This window comes from Myxine glutinosa, chromosome 4 (assembly GCF_964187855.1).
Source record: "Myxine glutinosa chromosome 4, kmMyxGlut1.1, whole genome shotgun sequence".
NCBI lineage: Eukaryota > Metazoa > Chordata > Myxini > Myxiniformes > Myxinidae > Myxine > Myxine glutinosa.
In genome coordinates this window covers 131,739,859-131,760,666 of record NC_136264.1, presented here as the reverse complement: position 1 = coordinate 131,760,666, position 20,808 = coordinate 131,739,859, and the positions used below count along the sequence as shown (strand labels likewise).

Below are 20,808 nucleotides of genomic sequence, written 5' to 3'. Positions count from 1 at the left end.
ACAGGTAACAACAAATTCCTCAATGCAGGGAGAAAGGAAAACTATTGAACTTGTGCTCCATGGGGTTATCTGCATATTCAGCACACAGAGTACAGTTGTACAAGAGTGTGGGAGCGCACAAGGTTTCTTGCAGCCTCCCTCTAACAGATCTGTTGCAAGGTCACTCGAACAACTCCTTGACAACAAGACGATTTGACTATCAACTCCATGGGTGCACAAGAAAAATATCAAAAATTCCCAGCAAGGAATATACTAACTGGAAAATCACAAAGGGTTCCGTGATATTCTTCCTGATTCAAGGACTGTGTAAACGTAAAATTTCAACAACTTCTAAAATTTCTGGGAAGTAGAAGCTCGATTTTCCTCAACTGGAAAATCTTTAGCACTCAGAACAAATCGAACTCGGAGTGGCAGATATTTCATTTACACTCAACAGTACTCTTAATCCCACACCTTAATCCACATGAACTTTAATCCTAACTCAGCTGCAGTCTGCTTTGAATTTAATGTCAAATTTATTACATTTAGAACCTTTTGCAAAACTACAATTCATCCTAGGTTCTAACCACAAATACCACATATATACAGTCACGTGAAAAAGTACGTACACTAGGGTGCATCAAACGCCCTTAGGTTCTTGGATTTTAATGTCTATTCTCTCAAATGTTACACTTGTTGGTAGAAGTATGTATGCAAAAAATAAATGAAATCAGAGGTGGTCCTGGGTGGCCACCGGCCACTTTTATATATTTAGGGCCATTTTCGGGGCCGCACTATGTAAAAATGTTTGATTTTGTTATTTTACACCCAAACCTAGTCATGTTTGGTATCAAATTGAAGGTCTTGATGAGAGGAATACAAATATAACAATTTTATGCAAAAAACGATGGTTTGATAATTAGTTTGTATTTTTACATGAATGAAATCGGAGGTCTAATCGTGGGTCCCATACTAGTAGTCTAATAATATCCTTTATTTTCTTTCAGATGGCAGATAAGAAGACCAGATTAGCAAGTGCCATTTTTGGTCTTGGCAATGCTTTTACAGAAGCAGATGGTACATTGACAGGAGTCCGCCTCCCAACTTGCCGGCAGGTTCTTCGATGCGTGATGTGGTACATCCAGAAAGAAATATGTGAAGGCAAACAAACTCAGCCACTGAAATGGAAATCTGCCAGCATCGTCCTTATCCAGCTGAAAAAATTCTACACTAAAGCAAATATTCCTATGCTTTCAGACCATCAATGCTGCAAACTAATACTTGACCTTCTTAATGACAATAACAAATTGCGTCAAATACCTGTTTCTCGCCGAGAATCTCCAAGCACTTTGGCTAAGTTGCAAACCATGAATGAACGTCTTGATAAGACCTTTGGTGTATGGACAAAAGATGCAATGACAAACATTAAGAATGAGGAAGATAGAGTATTTTTAGAGTCAATGAAATCTGACAGAGTAGCCTCATTTGGTGGTGTTGACAAGAAGAAAGTTGATAAAGATCATAGAAAAGAAAAACGCCTCTTAGCGGAAGCTTCAAGACGAGAACGTCATGAATCATCCAGTGTACAAGAGATGACAATTAGTTCTGTATGCTCTGATGATAGTGACTCTGCAGATAGCTTGGAAGAAACTGAAGAAGAGGCGATTCCAGAGTTTCAAAGGAAGCGTAGTCACCACAGATCAACATATGCAGGTACATCTGCCTTTATTCCTCATGATATTCTGAAAAGACATTCAGTTGTGTCTGTTGCTACTCGACTAAACATAACTCCTGTTCAACAGGTTGCGCTCACCAAAGCTGTAATTCAAGAGGCAGGAGGTGATCCACGTCGTGTGGCCAAGTCGTACTCAACTGCTGATAAGGCTCGACGATCAATAACAAGTGCTATCGCCAAAGATATTCAAGAAAATTGGATCGCCCCAACAGCTGCAACACTTCACTGGGATGGCAAGCAGATACCAACGCTCACAAACAAGAATGTCAAGGAAGAAAGATTGCCAGTGTTGGTTGGGAATGCCACTGATGTAAAGCTACTGGGGGTGGCTAGATATCCTCCTGGAAGTGATAGGTCATCAGGTGACGACATCATTGCCGAGCACACTTACACGTATCTACATTCATGGAAGTGCAAACAATCAGTTGTCAACTTATGTTTTGACACAACAGCATCAAACACTGGACACGTTACAGCTGCCTGTGTTACCATTCAATCAAAACTGGACCGTGCTCTTCTGTGGTGTGCATGTCGCCATCATGTTGGAGAGGTAATCCTGGATCATGTGTTTGACGTTCTCAAAATTGAGGCATCAAAGTCTCCAGAAGTATCTTTGTTCCAAAAATTCCAGAAGAATTGGGAGCGCATATCGCATGCAAAGAATGAAAGTTTAACCAAAATTGACATTTCCATGTACAATGACTATGCACAACAGCTGCTTTTATCCTGCAAAAACAAGGTTTTAAGCACAATCCGCACAAGCGCTTCATACTGTAGGGAAGACTACAAGGAAATGGCACAACTCTGCCAGGTAGTCCTCGATGATGATGTCACAAAACAAGGAACACTCCACAGACCAGGGGCCATGCATAAAGCAAGGTGGATGTCAAAGATTCTTTATTCCATCAAAATATGCCTACTTGAAGAGCAAATTTCTCTACTACCTCGAGGAACTGTAACAACACAACATCAACAGAAAAAACTGAAGGAGTTTGTTGTTTTTGTTGTTTATATTTATTGTGATTGGTGGCTCATATGTCAGTCTGCTTCAAATGCCCCATGGTTTGATTTGTGCTTTTACAAGACTCTGCTCAACTATAAAGCTGTCAACTCAACCATTTCAGTCAGCGCTGTGAAAGCCTTTGATAGACATTTGTGGTATTTAACCCCAGAACTGGTTGTTTTGGCACTGTTCAGCAATGCAATTCCTCAAAAGGATCGTCGTGCCCTTGCAGATGTGTTACTGGCCATACAACCAGATGAAATGCCAAGCACTCCAAAACACCGCTACGGTTCTGGATATGGCAAACCGTCATTTCCAAAAATTACAGAAGCGACAACCCTGGCTGATCTTGTGAACGAGGACTCGTGGTTTACAGTAAACCTTCTTCACCTAGATATGACCTTCCTAACAGAGGATGTTGACACTTGGCAGAACAATGAGCACTTCAAGGCAGCCAAGTCCATTGTGGATGGGCTTAATGTTGTGAATGACCCTGCGGAGAGAGCAGTAAAGCTCGCAACTGATTTTGTCTCAACTGCAAGAAGAGAAGACCACTTCCAAAATCTTCTTCAAGTGGTTGAATGTGACCGCAAAGCGAGGCCAAATTTGCGGAAACGAGCAAAGTTGGAGTAGTGACATTGGCGTTGTGCTTAATACATTTTCAAACTTTTAATCAATGAAAGTACAATACTACAACACTGTACTACAACTTTGTAATATGAAGAACGATTTTGGTTAATTTTACATTGACATGTAAGGTTGTTTTAACTGTTTGATATTAGGCATTTAGTAAAAGTAGGACTTTACTTTTGTATATAGGTATAATGGTTAATTTTACATTATCTTGTAGTTAATTTTACATTATCTTGTAAAGTAGTTTAGCTGTGGCCCTAAATGGCCCTAAATATATAAAAGTGGCCGGTGGCCACCCAGGACCACCTCTGATTTCATCTATTTTTTGCATACATACTTCTACCAACAAGTGTAACATTTGAGGGAATAGACATTAAAATACAACAACTTTTTGAAAATCATGGGGCGTTTGATGCACCCTAACGTACACCCCATGTAAAGTTTTGACTTTTTCAACATACAGCTATTTGATCTTCATTTCAACAATATTGATAGATAAAGGTGATATAATATAACAAATATCATGAAACATTAACATTTTGTAGTCCATTGTATCTATCTATAATTCCAGTAATCTCTGTGTGTCTGTGTGTGTGTATGCGACCGCTGTTTCTCGACAACCACGGGTCCGATATACTTGAAACTTGCCAGGTATATTGCTGGGGACCCGAGGATGTGCCTTTTCAAGGTTTCATATTAATCGGAGAAGTAGTTACCGAGCTATGGCGATTTCTTTACCAAACTCCGCAAGCCGTTCGCTTTGGACCAAACCATTTCATGTAAATAGAGGGGGGGGATTGTCACCGTACTCGCAAGCCGTTCGCTTTGGACCAAACCATTTCATGTAAATAGAGGGGGGGGGATTGTCACCGTACTCGCAAGCCGTTCGCTTTGGCTTTGCGAATGGACCAAACCATTTCATGTAAATAGAGGGGGGGGGATATAATTTTGTACGGGCATGCCCTAGTAATTTAAATAAGCATAAATGCAAATTTTGCATGTGGAAAAAGTAAGTACACCCCTACATTTATCACTACTTCAAATACCTAAAATTAGAATAAGGTGCACCAGCTCGGGTGCAAATGATTAGAACATCGTTAGAGAGGATCTTGGAGGAACCTGTCTTATTTAAACCTCACACATTTAGTTTGGTTTGCTCTTTGTTGTTGAAGTGTGCGGCGTCACCATGCCTAGATCAAAAGAGCTCTCTGAGGCCTTCAGAAAGAAGGTTATAGATGCCTACGAGTCTGGGAAGGGATTTAAAAAGATCTCCAAACAATTTGAAATCAATCATTCGACTGTCCGGAAGATCATCTACAAGTGGAGAAGATTCCAAACAACTGCCAACTGTTTCAGGCCAGGCCGCCCCAGCAAGTTCAGCCTGACAGCAGACCGCAAGATGCTGAAAGAAGTCTCGAAGAACCCCAGAATGTCATCACGGTACCTACAGGTAGCTCTTGCCACTGTTGATGTCAAAGTGCATGGGTCTACCATGAGAAAGAGGCTGCACAAATTTGATCTACATGGGAGGTGTGCCAGGAGGAAACCTTTGCCATCCAGAAAGAACATCAGGGCAAGACTAAAGTTTGCCAATGAACACCTTGGCAAAAACCAGCACTTCTGGAACAATGTGCTCTGGACAGATGAGTCAAAGGTAGAGCTATTTGGCTACAGTACCAGAAGACATGTTTAGCGAAAACAAAAGACAGCATTTGACCACAAGAACTTGATACCAACTGTAAAGCATGGTGGTGGAAATATTATGGTTTGGGGGGTTTGGGGCAGCATTGCTGCATCGGGGCCTGGGCATCTCACCATCATATAATCCACAATGAATTCTTCATTGTACCAGAGGGTGCTTGAGGATAATGTGAGGCCATCTGTCAGAAAGTTGAAGCTCAACCGAATGTGGACCTTGCAACATGACAATGACCCTAAACATACCAGTAAATCCACCAAGGAATGGCTGAAAAGAAAGAAATGGAGGGTTCTAGAATGGCCAAGTCAAAGCCCGGATCTAAATCCCATCGAGATGTTGTGGGGGGATTTGAAACGAGCTGTGCATGCAAGAAACCCCTCAAACATCGCACAGCTGAAAGAATACTGCATGGAGGAGTGGGCAAAAAATTCTCCCAGTCGATATCAGAGACTGGTAGACAGTTATAAGAAACGCCTACTTGAGGTTGTTTCTGCCAAAGGGGGCAATACCACCTATTAGAGCCAAGGGTGTACTTTTTCCACATGCAAAATTTGCATTTATGTTTATTTAAATTATACAATGGACTACAAAATGTAAATGTTTCATGATATTTGTTATATTATATCACGTTTAATCGTTTATCTATCAATATTGTTGAAATGAAGATCAAATAGCTGTATGTTGAAATATGTTGAAAAAGTCAAAACTTTACATGGGGTGTACTTACTTTTTCACGTGACTGTGTGTGTGTGTGTGTGTGTGTGTGTGTGTGTGTGTGTGTGTGTGTGTGTGTGTGTGTGTGTGTGTGTGTGTATATATATATATATATATATATATATATATATAGTTACGGTTTTTAGAACCTTCACTTTGTAAATTTGGTATTAAAATTTCCTTTGTACATTTCCCCTTTAATTGGCTGTTAATTGAAATGAGTGCACCGTAGCTAGTCCATATGCAAGCACATAGGCCACAATAGAACCTTTCTATAGTTATTTCTTTAGTCTATGTCAGTATAAGGCTCTGTCTCCCACAAGTTGACTCTGCATTGCACCGAATCAAATAAGATAGATCCCCTTTCAATTGCCCAAAACCTCCATTGCCGACCGCATTGCCAACCGCATTACCAACTACATCAGTCCTCCATTGAACACGCGGTCAACTCGGGGAAGAAGGGTGTGGCCCCACCTCGTCATCAGAGGGAGGAGTGAACCAGCCCCGATCAACCAACCAAGGATGAGGGGTTTGGCTTGAGAGGGCGGAGAGAGAACGATCGGGCAGTTTCGCGAACGTTCCAGGGTGTGGCGCTATATAACCCGTCACGCGACGCCCCCACAGAGAGAGATGAGTGAGCAGTCCACAAGAGTCCAGTTGAGGAGAAGCTGAGAGAGGGTTTTGAGGGAGGTGCGCTGGACCAGAGGCAGATTCTGCGGAGTAGAAAAGGAGCGTCGGAGGCGGAGGACGGGTGAGACAGCTGCCGGTGTGAAACCGAATAGGTGGAGCTGCCGGCTCCTCGCTGCCAGCCCGGAGCGGAGCTGTGTGCCGGGTTTCGCCTCGACCCCAAAAGCGTGGACTGAAGCGCGAGCTTGGAGCCGGACCTCAACGCCTACCATCTGCCGGGACCCTCCTCTGCCGTTCCATACCATTCCTGCCATTCCATCCTTTTGTGTACGTGAGTTTGTTTTGTGTGTCTTGTCCTGGGGTATAAGTAAGACTGCATAGATAAGCTAGAAATTGCTCTGTGTCCTTCTGCTCCTTCCATTTCCCTGTAAATTACATTTCTTTTCTTCTTGATTTTGGTTGTGTGTAAATAATTAATAAATCCTGTTCTTCCTTACTCTGCCTTCTTTCCTTTATATCCGTTTCGTTTTAGTGATTTCCCCATTGAATACCTGTGGCACGATTTGGCCAACGTTCAGAATCGGGTCTAGTTCTGTTAATGGTTCGAGCCGCGGCTGCTAATCCGTTCGGCAAATAACATCTTGTCCGCGGTCTCGAACGAGGTTGCTCACCTGCCTCCCTGGAGGGAGCTGGGCAGCTTCAGGACTCATGTCGGCCAGTCACAGACAAGGGGATTAATTCCCCCTTGGTAAGGGGAAAAAGGGCTGATGGTGAGATCCGCAACAATTTATATTGTTACGGTTTTTAGAACCTTCACTTTGTAAATTTAGTAGTAAAATTTCCTATGTACATTTCCCCTTTAAATGGCTGTTAATTGAAATGAGTGCACCGTAGCTAGTCCATATACAAGCACGTAGGCCACCATATAACCTTTCTATAGTTATTTCTTTATTCTATGTCAGTATAAGGCTCTGTCTCCCACTAGTTGACTCTGCATTGCACCGAATCAAATAAGATAGATCCCCTTTCAATTGCCCAAAACCTCCATTGCCGACCGCATTGCCAACCGCATTACCCACTACACCAGTCCTCCATTACGCACGCGGTCAGCTCGGAGAAGAAAGGCGTGTCTCCACCTCATCATCAGAGGGAGGAGTGAACCAGCCCCGATCAACCAACCAAGGATGAGGGGTTTGGCTTGAGAGGGCAGAGAGAGAACGATCGGGCAGTTTCGCGAACGTTCCAGGGTGTGGTGCTATATAACCCGTCAGGCGACGCCCCCACAGAGAGATGAGTGAGCAGTCCACCGGAGTCCAGTTGAGGAGGAGCTGGGATGCGCGTTTGAACCAACCGCAGCTTTGAGACCACCGCAGTGGAGACCACCGTAGTCCAGCCCCCCTGTGACACGCAGCTTCGACCCGCTGCTACGCGGGAACCAGATTGCGGTGGCATCGGTGGCCGTCGAGGTCGAGCCCGACGTCCCGTGCGGGAGCAAGCTCCAGCTGAACCTTCCTCCGCTTCCAGCCATTCGTTCCTGCCTTCATTCCCCATTCGTGTAAGTCTGATTGTCGGCTGTTTTGTGTGTCTTGTCCTGGGGTATAAGTAAGCTTGTATAGGTAAGCTAGTATTGCACTGTGTCTTCTTCTTCTGTAAATTATTTTCGTATTTTTCCTCCTCCTTGGTTTCTTTTGACTTGTACATAATAGTTAGTAATAAATCCTGTTATTTCCTACCCTTGCCTTCTTCTTCTTCCTCGTCCGTTCGTCCTTGTCTTTTCCACATTGAGTACCTGTGGCACGATTTGGCCAACGTTCAGAATCGGGTTAGTGAATGCTAATGGTTCGAGCCGCGGCTGCTAATCCGCTCGGCAATTAACATCTTGTCCGCGGTCTCGAACGAGGTTGCTCACCTGCCTCCCTGGAGGGAGCTGGGCAGCTTCAGGACTCACGTCGGTCAGTCACAAACAAGGGGATTAATCCCCCCTTGGTAAGGGGAAAAAGGGCCGACGGGGAGATCCGCAACAATATATATATATATATATATATATATATATATATATATATATATATATATATATATATATATATATATATATATATATATAATTATATATTCGCGTGACTACCCTTGGTGAACACGTTAGGGTAGTACGGTTGACCAAATGAGCTGTTACTCCGAGGCGTTCAGTTCAAATGGTGGAGAATATGCGTGGGGAAGCAAGAGGGAGGGGGGAAAATCCGGAGCCTTACCTGGACGGCTTCCACCCGACATCTTCACCTGTAATAAATAAACTCACACGAAACGGATTTAAAATGTACAAAAATAAATACCGGCTTTATCAGAAATTGCCGGTACAAAATAAAACACAGTGACACTAAAATTTCTATATGGAGCACTCCCACACACAGAATTAAATACGGAAAATGGGAAATAGAACGGTAAAAGCAAAACATGTTATTTAATTGCACTTGGCTCACTCGACCGGTGCGTCTCGTCAGGACTCGTCCAGGCCCCAAGCGCGCAGTCTGGACGCGGCTCTGGTGTTGGCGGGAAATCCGCTCGCTCCCGTGCTGCTCGGCCTCAGTACGCCCTCGTTCACTATGCCGCGCCCGCTGGCGCAAAACAGGCCTTCCGCAGTGCAAAACAGGCCAAATCGAACGGGTCGCGTGCAGCCCGCTCTTCCACACCGTCCTCGTCCACCCGTCCTCTGCACAGAAAACTGCAGTCCCCGAGCCACGGCTGTGCCTCTGCACGAGCACCAGCAAGATGTCCCAACACGGCTGCTCGTGACGGCGCTCAAATCAGAAGGGGCAAGAGCGGCAACAACTACCCTTCGCTTTCGTCTCCAGAACGACAAGGCACACGAGAGGGAAACGTCGATCAGAGCGAGGAGCCAAGGAGAAGAGAGAAGAAGAGAATGTCCGCTCGCAGCGAGGAGCTAAAGAGAAGAGGAGAGAATGTCCGGTCACAGCGAGGAGCTAAAGAGAAGAGGAGAGAATGTCCGCCCAGAGCGAAGAGAGAGAGGGGAAATGTCCGCTAGCGCGTTCTTTTATCAGTCAGGCTCTGACGTCATCCTCATCCTCCTCCAACCAGTCCGTGCCAACTCAAGCGCTCCAGAACATTCTCACTGACGTCATCCTTCCACGAATCCCCGAGGGTCTCACACTCCCTCTAACCAATCACTGCTCTTGGGGGCGTGACCCCATGGATCTGCCTGCTCTGTGTGCCTCCCAAGTCAGGGTTTTCAGCGGTAGGGCTCGATGCAGGATTTCCGGTAGGTTTTCACCCCTCAGCCTAAATTGGGCGAAGGGGTATTGTCGTCACGGGCGTCGTCCGGGCGTCCGTCAACTTTTGGTTTCCGTCAATTTCAAGGAGAACGGCTTGACCGATTAAATCCATTTTTGCAGTGTGTGTTGGGGTTGAGTAGAGGAAGGTTCCTTTCGAAAATGGGCGCACTGCGATTTTCAATATGGCCGCCATGGCAGCCATCCGGGCGCCTGTCAACTTTTGGTTTCCGTCAATTTCGAGCAGAACGGCTTGTCCGATTAAATCCATTTTTGCAGTGTGTGTTGGGGTTGAGTAGAGGAAGGTTCCTTTTGAAAATGGGTGCGCTGCGATTTTCAATATGGCCGCCATGGCAGTCATCTTGAAATTGGTTTCCACCATGCATGGGCTGAGGGGTTACGCCCACTTTGCGGTGCTATTTTTTATTAATAGTGAGCTGTTTAATGGGCGATTACAGAGGGACATAGGAAATAAATTACAGAGGTAACGGCGTACAAGGGATAATTACCCATAATCCCTGAGCTAATTAACATACCCCACTCCTCGTAATGGGGACGAAGATACACTTAATCCGAACACACGTTCTACCGGCTCCCTACTTATAGTACATCGGGGTGGTTCTTCTTCTTCGCAACAGTCGGAGCACAATAAACTATACACTCTACCTGGCCTATGGTATCCCTACCCCCTACAAACGTAACACATATATATATATATATATATATATATATATATATATATATATATATATATATATATATATATATATATATATATACATATATATATATATATATATACAGTATTCGGCCGTTCGCCCCGGAAATTTGTCACCGTCTTATACGAGCATACCTGGAGGGTCATGCAGATAGACATTTCTATAACTGAGTTATTACACAAAATACATCATGCCCGGTTTTCCCAGACCCATAGAGTTCTTTGGGCAACTTTTCCTTCATTATTTTGTTTTTCTAAAAGGAAATTCATCACAAACCTTCCTGGGAGTGCCCTGAATCCACTGTCATTGGTTTCATTGAAATCCGTTAATCCGTTCTCAAGTTATAGCATGACAGACACGGCTCATTTTACGATATGGAAGACTATGCAGGTGCATGGCTCCACAAGTCCTTAATTCCCCAAAACTAAAATAGCTCCTCGAGTTACCATAGTTACCTGTGATACTTGGCATGTTGGAAGTTTTCATTGACCTTTTCAGTTTTCAGCTGCTCACATCCCTGCAAGGATTCCACAGAAAGGAAAACTCAATCACGACTTTCACTTCGACATAAATTAAGACTTAACAACTTTTATGCTCCTCTTGCACTAACACACACACACACACTGAATGACCCATACGCCACATGTTTTGCATTATTTAAATAAAACTCATTTCTCTGCTCGCAGTTTCATAACTATTATCATTAATCCGTGACACCCGCACGATTTGGGGTTTGAGCCAAAAGGCGAGTCGGGGCTCGATGGAGCATGCATTGCACCCCGACGACCACCTCCGGACTCCCACTACAACGACTCACTATAGTGTATATTATTATTATTATATTCCTAATTTTACACCCATGAGTCTGTCCATGATTACTTTACGTAATGTCCATGTCCATGTCCATGTCCATCCTTTACGTCTCGATCAGACGAGAAAGACATTTTAATCCACTCAATTTTACCTTTTACTCGCAGGTTTATTCTTCAGCTTTTCCCTCAGGATTTCAGGAACCTCGCATAAGAGTGCCGGAGAGCGTTGTGTCGATCTGCTTCGTGCAGACAGTCACTTTTTTTTGTTTCTTCAACAAATGTACTAAAAGTAGGTTCTTATTTTTAAAAAAATTCTAAGACAGCCTCTGAAGCTCTTCTCACAACTCCAGCACCGCACCCTGCAAGGTTCAATCGGAGTGACGTCATCGCAACAAGTGCAGTGTGGTGTGGAAAAGCGAACACGGGGCGGGGCAATAGGCGGAGCTAACCGAATCAGCACCAATCAGCGATCCAGAAAATAATTAAAAGGATGTTCTTGTGATCGGCGTGGAGTAAAAATAATCAAATTAACGAGAGGGTCTGTTATGATGATTCTTACTCTTTCAGAACCATGAGACCTTCATTAAAGGGCTCCGTTTTACTGTATACCAACTTGTGTCTTACATTTAAAAAATATTTATCTCCACACTTTAAACGCTTTTGGCTCCGCTTAGCTGGAATGACGCGATGCATTAGTGGAAATTATACCTTGGGCGGTGTATAGCCGTAGAGTCTTCAATAGAAAGTCAGAAAATTACATTTCTATAATACTATATCACAGTGTTTCGCCTTCATATAAAGTGATTTCGAAATCTTATCATATTTAAGCAAGTTTCGCATTCTTTAAGGTATCTATATTTACTTTAAAGCAATTCCATGTACGTTAGGATGAATCGGATGCGCAGACGATGCATATACCTCAGATAATAATTAAGGTGTATTGAAAGAATTGGTAGTTTAATTGGGCATCTTCCTCTAAGTTTCACGCTTTTACCTCTTGTTTAGTTTATAACCTGTCGCGTTCGGTATAGAGAAAATAAACTTACAAAAACGCGAAAATATTTTCGTTTTGAGATTGAAGCCTGTCAAACTCTTGGCGTTGGCGGGAACGGGAATTCGGGAAAGTGTAATCAGTAATGGCGGCCGGCAATGCGGTTGTAAACTTGCCATGGTAAGAATGCGCGAGTATTGTGTTGTAGTTTTCATTCGTTGATTCGTCTTTGAGTATGTTTTATACACGAAGCTATGTCTTTTTAAAAAACGGTGCTTAAGCGGCTGCATGTTAAGAACAAAAAGTACATTTTCTTTTAAATTTGATGTCCGTTAGATGGATGGACAGACCATGAGCGATAAGAACCAGGTTAACCCAATCATTGCTGCTTTGGCAATGCATCCAAGTAATTTACATATTACGTCCGCAAAATGGCCGAATTTTTGATCACTCCCTCATCCCTATAACAGTAACACCCTCTCCCCTCCTTATTTTATTCCCAATCTTCACCCTTTCCCTGACCCTATTTCCCTCTCTCCTTCCACTCTAACATTATATTCCTGGCAATCTACGCCCCGTACCCTGCCCCCACTAATAACTGGAGCTTACAGAACAGTTCCTGACAATTTAAATTATGCTGACAAGAGACAGCATATGAACAATTTGAAATTGGAGATTTTAAAAATGTAATGAATCTGTTCTCGTAAGTAAATCTCTAATTCATTTTAGGTAAGAAAGTTTGGCACTTGCTTTTTGAAAATCTTTATACCAAAGGAATGTGGATGTCTAAAACCAAACATATAGTAGCTTGTGATTCAAATCCATAACTTCGTCATCTGCTTACTTGTGTCCACAAATTGTATTCACTAGCAACGGTACCCGCCCTATGGGCGGGGCTTCAATTGAGAGGCCCAAATTAAAAGGCAAAATATCGGAAATTGAAGGCTTTTTTTATTTAAAACGATTATATAAACATCCGTTGAATCATATCACACGCAAATCATCAAAATCTAAACAGTATTTGTAGAATTTCAATAAAAGCCACATCACTGTTCATATCGGTAAATATTATTCCATCGTGTTTGGAAAAACTGGAAAATTGGAAAATTGGAAAAACAATATAGCCTATTTTACTCCAGGGGGTCCCAGGATTACCCACCCAAAATTTCGTTGCGATCGGTTCAGCCATTTTTGCGGTACCTGGGAACAGACAGACAGACATTTGGTGAATTCTAGTAAGATTGTGATAGAAAAATGGGCCATGCCATTGTCTGATTGTATTATTCAAAGGAAGTTGTGGAAAATATAAATTGGTGAATTTTGACTTCATTTAATCACATGGAGGATGGGGTGTGTGTATTACATGAAGGACAGATAATAAATTTGAAACGAAAAACTCCACATCACAATTTAGGTTTCACACACAATGTAGCTGTCCATGCTCTAGTTCGAATCTCGCATGTCGTCAGGTAGAGACATTTGTGTACAGTACATTTATTCATTCATTTAATTGGCAAGTTTTGGTCAAAAATATACAGTAAACCTCTTTTTATGCTGCACAGTGGTGTGGTGGCATATTTTGAGATACCGGAGCCCTGCAAATATGTCAGCCATGACGTCATCGCCAGATCTAGTCACATCAAGTCTTAACATAACACGAACAATTTTAAGTCCCCAAAATGAGTGATAAATGAAATACAGCACATATTACCATAATAAACAAAAGCATAACCCTCAACCAACTTAATCTCACAATTTTTGTTTAAGAATCCACTTTTTAAAAACGTCAGATCAATTTAGTCTCTAACCACTGTTTTTTGACAAAATCATATATTTTAAGAATTTTAAGCGGTGAAGCCGCTTCAATATTTGGCTATGTCCGTCCGTCCATCAAAAAATGAAGAAGAACCTTTCTAACCCACCGTGTTTAATTATAATGGGTTCTCTACTGAGTGCCGTTCTAGTGTTACAACTAGAATAATTCCCACCCTAGGGGCTATCTTGTTGCAAGCATACCTTTATTTGGGCGGTGTATAGGCAACTGCCAGCTCCCTCAATCACTCCCGAAAACAAAACAAAACACAGGTTACATGCATGAAGCAAAAATATGCCTACTGCTTGTAATTCAAAACACCTCACTGCCCCTGGAAAACGTGGGGACAGGAATACTGTACATACATTTTTTTTCCCACCTAGAGGTGGTGCTACACTATACACATTTACATAGAGAATTTGCATCCTCAATCCTCCCCTCCTTCCCCAGACCACCAGCAAAGATAAAATACCCAAATACACTAATTGGAGTCATGCTGATCATATGAAGCAAGTCTGGATGTAATCGGCCCAGAACTGCAGGAAGAGTAGCGCAACAAACATGCACCGGTCCGTAAATTAGAGTAAGGATATCGCTCCTTACACAAAGTGTCCAACATATTTACATATCCAAGCTACGGGACAAGCTTTGACCCCAATTGTTTGGCCATAGAACTTCCGGTTCCTCGGGCGAGTGAGGCGTGCTTCGAGCTCTCCACGGCATCGAAGTTTGAGTGTTTTCCCATTCTTGTCTTTGTCAAATTTCCACTGGTTATTTTGCTGTGTACGTGTTATTGTGTGTTTCTAGTTGGTGTTGGTTTGTGGTTCGTGCAAACTTGTGTGTAGTTAATCGTTTTCTGAGTCGTACCTCGTGCGCGGCCTGGTAACTTGGGGCTTCCCTCCCCCCGTCGGTGTTTTGTCGGTTTGGGTTATTTCCTTCGCTGTATTGCTTGTTTCTTTTATTTTGTTTTCTCCCCCTCACCTCACCTCCCGAGACAAAGAATTATATATTGATTCTTTCTCTCCTCCCGGACACGTGCTTGTTCGCTCTCCTCCTCATCTCGGCTTGTGCCCCGCCCCTTGTATCTCGTTTTCTTCCACCTCTGCTCCTTCCTTCTCAAATCCACGTTCTTGCTTGGAGACTTTTCCCGGATTGTTTTTTTTTTCATGGTTCTGTTTGGATATTGTTGGAATATGTTTAAACCGCAGCCGTGATGCTGACGCCCCCCCCCCCCAGAATTTACATGTTTTAAATGTTTCCCAGTGTGTACCCTGGTCAGAATAGGTACACCGTATCCCTGCGTGTCGTAAGAGACGACTAAGAGGGTTGGCGTCAGGAAGGGCATCTGGCCATAAAAACATTGCCTCAAAAAGAGAACCATGACAATCACAAGTACATATGGGCAGGGTACAGCCCGAAGTGGAGATCGGTTTCTGAGGTTTGGGACATGGAATGTAGGGACCATGACAGGGAGATCAGGAGAAGTGGTGGAAGTATTGGTCAGAAGAAGAGTGGACATATGTTGTGTGCAAGAGACGAGATGGAAGGGAAGTGGTGTGAGAATGGTGAAGGGTAGGCAGGGACAGAAATACAAGTTTGTGTGGCAAGGGTGCCCGGAGGGCGTGAATGGTGTTGGTGTCCTGTTTTCTGAGGAGATTGTAGACAGTGTGGTGAGTGTGACTAGAGTGAGTGATAGGTTGATGATGGTGAAAATGATGATTGGAAAGCTCTTGGTGAACGTCATCTCGGGATATGCTCCGCAGGTTGGTCGAAGCGATGAAGAGAAGGACAAGTTCTGGTGTGCGATAGAGAAGCTGGTGGAAAACGTGAAAGATGAGGAAGTTGTTGTGGTGGGAGGAGACCTAAATGGACATGTGGGAAGGAGTATGGACGGTTTTGAGGGAGTTCATGGGGGTTACGGATATGGTGTGAGAAATGGAGAAGGTGAAAGGATTTTGGAGTTTGCTGATGGAGCTGATTTGTTGATTTGTAATACTCAGTTCCAGAAAGAGGACAATAAGCTTGTTACGTACACGTCAGGTGGGTCGACGACAACCGTTGACTACCTGATGGTGCGTAGGCGAGATAGGGGGCACCTCCGGGACACAAAGGTGATCCCGGGGGAGGAGGCTGTTTCACAGCACCACTTGGTTGTCTGCGACATAAGGGTGAAAGGTGCGAGGAGAGCTCGGCGGGTGAAGTACCAACCGAGAATGAAAGTGTGGAGGTTGAAAGAGGTGACAGTAAGGGAGGCATTAAAAGAGAGGCTGAGTAGGGTAGAGGATGATGTGGTTGAGCTTGAAAGTGGTTGGATGTCAATGAAAGCTAGTCTGTTGGGAGCCGTTGGTGAGGTATGTGGATGGACAAAAAGACCACCGAGGCACTCGGAAACATGGTGGTGGGATGTTGAAGTTGGAAAGAGGATTGACGAGAAGAGGAAGAAGTTCAAAGAGTGGCAGAAGGTGAAGGGTACGGGAGCAGAAACAGCAGAGCATGAAAGTTATAAGGCAGCCAGGAAGGCTGCAAAGAAAGAGGTAGCAAAGGCGCAGGAGGCATGTAGGAAAATGTTCGGAGAATGCTTGGATTCGGAAGAGGGTCAGAAAGCAGTATTCAGGATTGCAAAGCACATAGCGAAAGAGAGGTGTGATGTGATGGGGGTGAGTTGCTTGATGGATGAAGTGGGACAAATCGTTGTCGACCCAGATGGAATTAAAGGAAGATGGAAAAGATATATGGAAATGCTGTTGAATACAGAGAATGAATGGGATGACAACATAGAGAGTAACCCAGTTTTAGGACCGGCAGAGAAGATAACTGAGAAGGAAGTTGAGGAAGCGATAAAAGCAATGAAGAGTGGAAAAGCGGGAGGGCCGACGGGAGTTGTGGGAGATATGTTGAAGGCAGCAGGAAGTTGGGGTGTGAAGAGAATGACAGAGATCTGTAATCTGGTGGTGAAAGAAGGCCGCATTCCAGTGGATTGGGAACTGAGTACCCTCGTCCCTCTATACAAGAGGAAAGGTGACCCTCTGGAGTGTGGCTCGTACCGAGCGATAAAGTTATTGGAGCATGGAATGAAGGTATTGGAAAGGGTGTTGGAAAGGAGGATAAGGAAGAAAGTGAAGATCGACGAAATGCAGTTTGGATTTATGCCAGGAAGAGGAACGACAGATGCGCTTTTCATTGTGAGGCAGTTGCAGGAGAAGTACATGGATAAGAGGAAGAAGTTGTTTTTTGGGTTTGTTGATCTGGAGAAAGCATTCGATAGGGTTCCACACAAAGTATTGACATGGGCATTGAGGAAGTTAGCAGTGGAGGAATGGTTGATCAGAGTAGTGATGGCAATGTACAAAAGAGCACGCACAGCTGTAAGGACGAAGGACGGGAACAGTGGTGAGTTTGAGGTGAAGGTGGGAGTGCATCAGGGGTCGGTACTAAGTCCACTACTATTTGTAGCTGTGATGGCGGTGCTGGCTCAGAACGTAAAGGAGGGTTTACCGTGGGAGTTGTTGTATGCAGATGATCTGGTGTTGATTGCGGAAAGTATGGATGGACTGAAGGAAAAGATGAACAAGTGGAAGGAATGTATGGAGACAAAAGGTCTGAAGGTGAATATCGGAAAGACAAAGGTGATGGCAAGTGGTAAAGCATGTGGTGAGGTGGAAAGAACTGGGAAGTGGCCGTGTGCTATGTGCAGGAAGGGTGTCGGAGTGAACTCCATTCAGTGTACAATGTGCGCTGAGTGGGTTCATCAAAAATGTAGTGGTCTGAGAGGGTCATTAACCAGTGTGGCAGCTACATTCAAATGTAAGGTGTGCGCCGAGGGAGCTGCAGATGGAGGAAATGTTGAGTTGGATCTTGGAGATGGCGTGAAGCTGGAAGGTGTGAAAACATTTTGCTACCTCGGAGACATGCTGAATGGAGAAGGTGGATCAGACTCGGCAACGGTTGCTCGAGTGAGATGTGCATGGAAGAAGTTTCGGGAACTGAGTGGCGTGCTGATGAGGAGGAGAGTGTCGCTGAAGCTGAAGGGAAAGGTGTATGCTGCATGTGTGAGAAGTGTTATGATTTATGGGAGCGAGACATGGGTAATGAACGTAGAGCAGCAACGAAGGCTGGAAAGGGTGGAAATGCGAATGGTTCGATGGATGTGCGGAGTATTGTTGAGAGAGAGGAGGACAAATGATGAATTGCGAAAGATGATGGGAATATTGCCTGTGATTGATGCTGTGAAGAGGAACAGGTTGAGATGGTTTGGTCATGTATTGAGGAAGGATGAAAGTGACTGGTTGAGAAGAGTGATGGAAGTTAATGTAGAAGGAAGTAGAGGACGGGGAAGACCGAGAAAGACTTGGCTAAAGATGGTGGAAGAAGAAATGCGGGCAAGGGGGTTAACAAGGAGAGATGCAGAAAATAGGGCAAAATGGAGAAGATTGTCATGGGGACCGCAAGGCTAACCCCCGCTCTAGCAGGGAAAATTGCCTTAAAATGCATGTTGTTGTTGTTGTTGTTTGGCCATAAAAGCATCATAACTCAACCAATCATAAATGGATGTTGCTTTTTAAAATTATTTTTTTCAATATTGTGGCCGAAGGTGTTGTATACCTGGTTTTGGCCGAATTGGTTAGAGCGACGGGCTTTGGATCCTAAGGCCCTGAGTTAAAATCCCATTCAGCTGTTGCATTAATACCAGGTGGGGTTGACTCAGCCTGTCATCCTTCTGAGGTGGGCGAAATGAGTACCAGGGTACTGGGTCCTCTCTCAAGGAGGTTGGTGGCAGGATTTGCACTCCGGCCGCCGTAAAAAACACCTCATTCCATAGCACACACAGTTGTGTGTGGCGGGATGGTGCTGAGGAGTCGTCCAAAGACGCAGCGCCGTGCTGATCAGCGTACGCTCCTATATATATATGGATGGACATGCCATTGTATATATATACAGTCACGTGAAAAAGTAAGTACACCCCATGTAAAGTTTTGACTTTTTCAACATATTTCAACATACAGCTATTTGATCTTCATTTCAACAATATTGATAGATAAAGGAGATATAATATAACAAATATCATGAAACATTTACATATTATAGTCCATTGTATAATTTAAATAAACATAAATGCAAATTTTGCATGTGGAAAAAGTAAGTACACCCCTACAACCTACATTTATCACGACTTCAAATACCTAAAATTAGAATCAGGTGCACCAGCTCAGGTACAAATGATTAGAACATCGTTAGAGAGGATCTTGGAGGAACCTGTCTTATTTAAACCTCAGACATTTAGTTTGGTTTGCTCTTTGTTGTTGAAGTGTGTGGCGTCACCATGCCTAGATCAAAAGAGCTCTCTGGGGCCTTCAGAAAGAAGGTTATGGATGCCTACGAGTCTGGGAAGGGATTTAAAAAGATCTCCAAACAATTTGAAATCAATCATTAGACTGTGCGGAAGATCATCTACAAGTGGAGAAGATTCCAAACAACTGCCAACTTGTTCAGGCCAGGACGCCCCAGCAAGTTCAGCCCAAGAGCAGACCGCAAGATGCTGAAAGAAGTCTCTAAGAACCCCAGAATGTCATCACGGGACCTACAGGTAGCTCTTGCCACTGTTGATGTCAAAGTGCACGAGTCTACCATTAGAAAGAGGCTGCACAAATTTGATCTACATGAGAGGTGTGCCAGGAAGAAACCTTTGCTGTCCAGAAAGAACATCAGTGCAAGACGAAAGTTTGCCAATGAACACCCAGGCAAAGACCAGCACTTCTGGAACAATGTGCTCTGAACAGATGAGTCAAAGGTAGAGCTATTTGGCCACAGTACCAGAAGACATGTTTGGCGAAAACCAAAGACAGCATTTGACCACAAGAACCTGATACCAACTGTAAAGCATGGTGGAAATATTATGGTTTGGGGCAGCTTTGCTGCATCAGGGCCTGGGCAGCTCAACATCATAGAATCCACTATGAATTCTTCATTGTACCAGAGGGTGCTTGAGGATAATGTGAGGCCATCTGTCGGAGAGTTGAAGCTCAACCAAAGGTGGACCTTGCAACATGACAATGACCCTAAACATACCAGTAAATCCACCAAGGAATGGCTGAAAAGAAAGAAATGGAGGGTTCTGGAATGGCCAAGTCAAAGCCCGGATCTAAATCCCATCGAGATGTTGTGGGGGGATTTGAAACGAGCTGTGCATGCAAGAAACCCCTCAAACATCGCACAGCTGAAATAATTCTGCATGGAGGAGTGGGCAAAAAATTCTCCCAGTCAGAGACTGGTAGACAGTTATAAGAAACGCCCACTCGAGGTTGTTTCTGCCAAAAGGGGCAATACCACCTATTTGAGCCAAGGGTGTACTTATTTTTTCCACATGCGAAATTTGCATTTATGTTTATTTAAATTATACAATGGACTACAAAATGTAAATGTTTCATGATATTTGTTATATTACATCATCTTTATCTATCAATGTTGTTGAAATGAAGATCCAATTTTTTTTTTTTTTCTTTTGTTTTGTATACAAGATCGAGGCTCGTGAAAGAGCGAACATTAATCACACAGAAAGACAAACCGATACATAAAACATATAACATCGGGAGCGGTAGACAAGATGGGGAGAGAGGGGGAAGGACACAAACACAACATTTGAGAGCAGGGACCGACAGACATGGAGACATCGAGAGATCTGTGGGAGGGAGAGGGCTTTGGGGAGGGGGCATGGGGAGGGGGCATGGGGAGGGGGGGGGGGTGGGAGAGGTATAAAACATATGGACACTGCCAGGACTTCCAGGAAAGAAGTTGGAATTTC

The 20,808-nt window shown here is 43.8% G+C and overlaps 2 protein-coding genes across 3 annotated transcripts in view; one reads left to right on the top strand and one right to left on the bottom strand.

Annotated features, from left to right (window-relative positions):
- LOC137425224 (kinase suppressor of Ras 2) overlaps nt 1-11,602 on the bottom strand; it is a 105,768-nt gene extending 94,166 nt beyond the window's left edge. The window contains exons 1-2 of the mRNA XM_068113423.2: nt 11,358-11,602; nt 10,849-10,910 (exon numbers count right to left, since the gene is read on the bottom strand). Coding sequence (XP_067969524.2) covers nt 10,849-10,879 — 31 coding nt within the window. The 5' untranslated portion in view covers nt 10,880-10,910; nt 11,358-11,602. The remainder of the gene's footprint in view (nt 1-10,848; nt 10,911-11,357) is intronic.
- Nucleotides 11,603-12,303: 701 nt separating this feature from the next.
- RFC5 (replication factor C subunit 5) overlaps nt 12,304-20,808 on the top strand; it is a 52,185-nt gene continuing 43,680 nt past the window's right edge. The window contains exon 1 of one of the 2 annotated variants that reach the window (XM_068113420.2): nt 12,304-12,376. In XM_068113420.2, coding sequence (XP_067969521.1) covers nt 12,342-12,376 — 35 coding nt within the window. In that variant the 5' untranslated portion in view covers nt 12,304-12,341. The remainder of the gene's footprint in view (nt 12,377-20,808) is intronic. The other variant, XM_068113421.2, reaches the window with a different exon arrangement.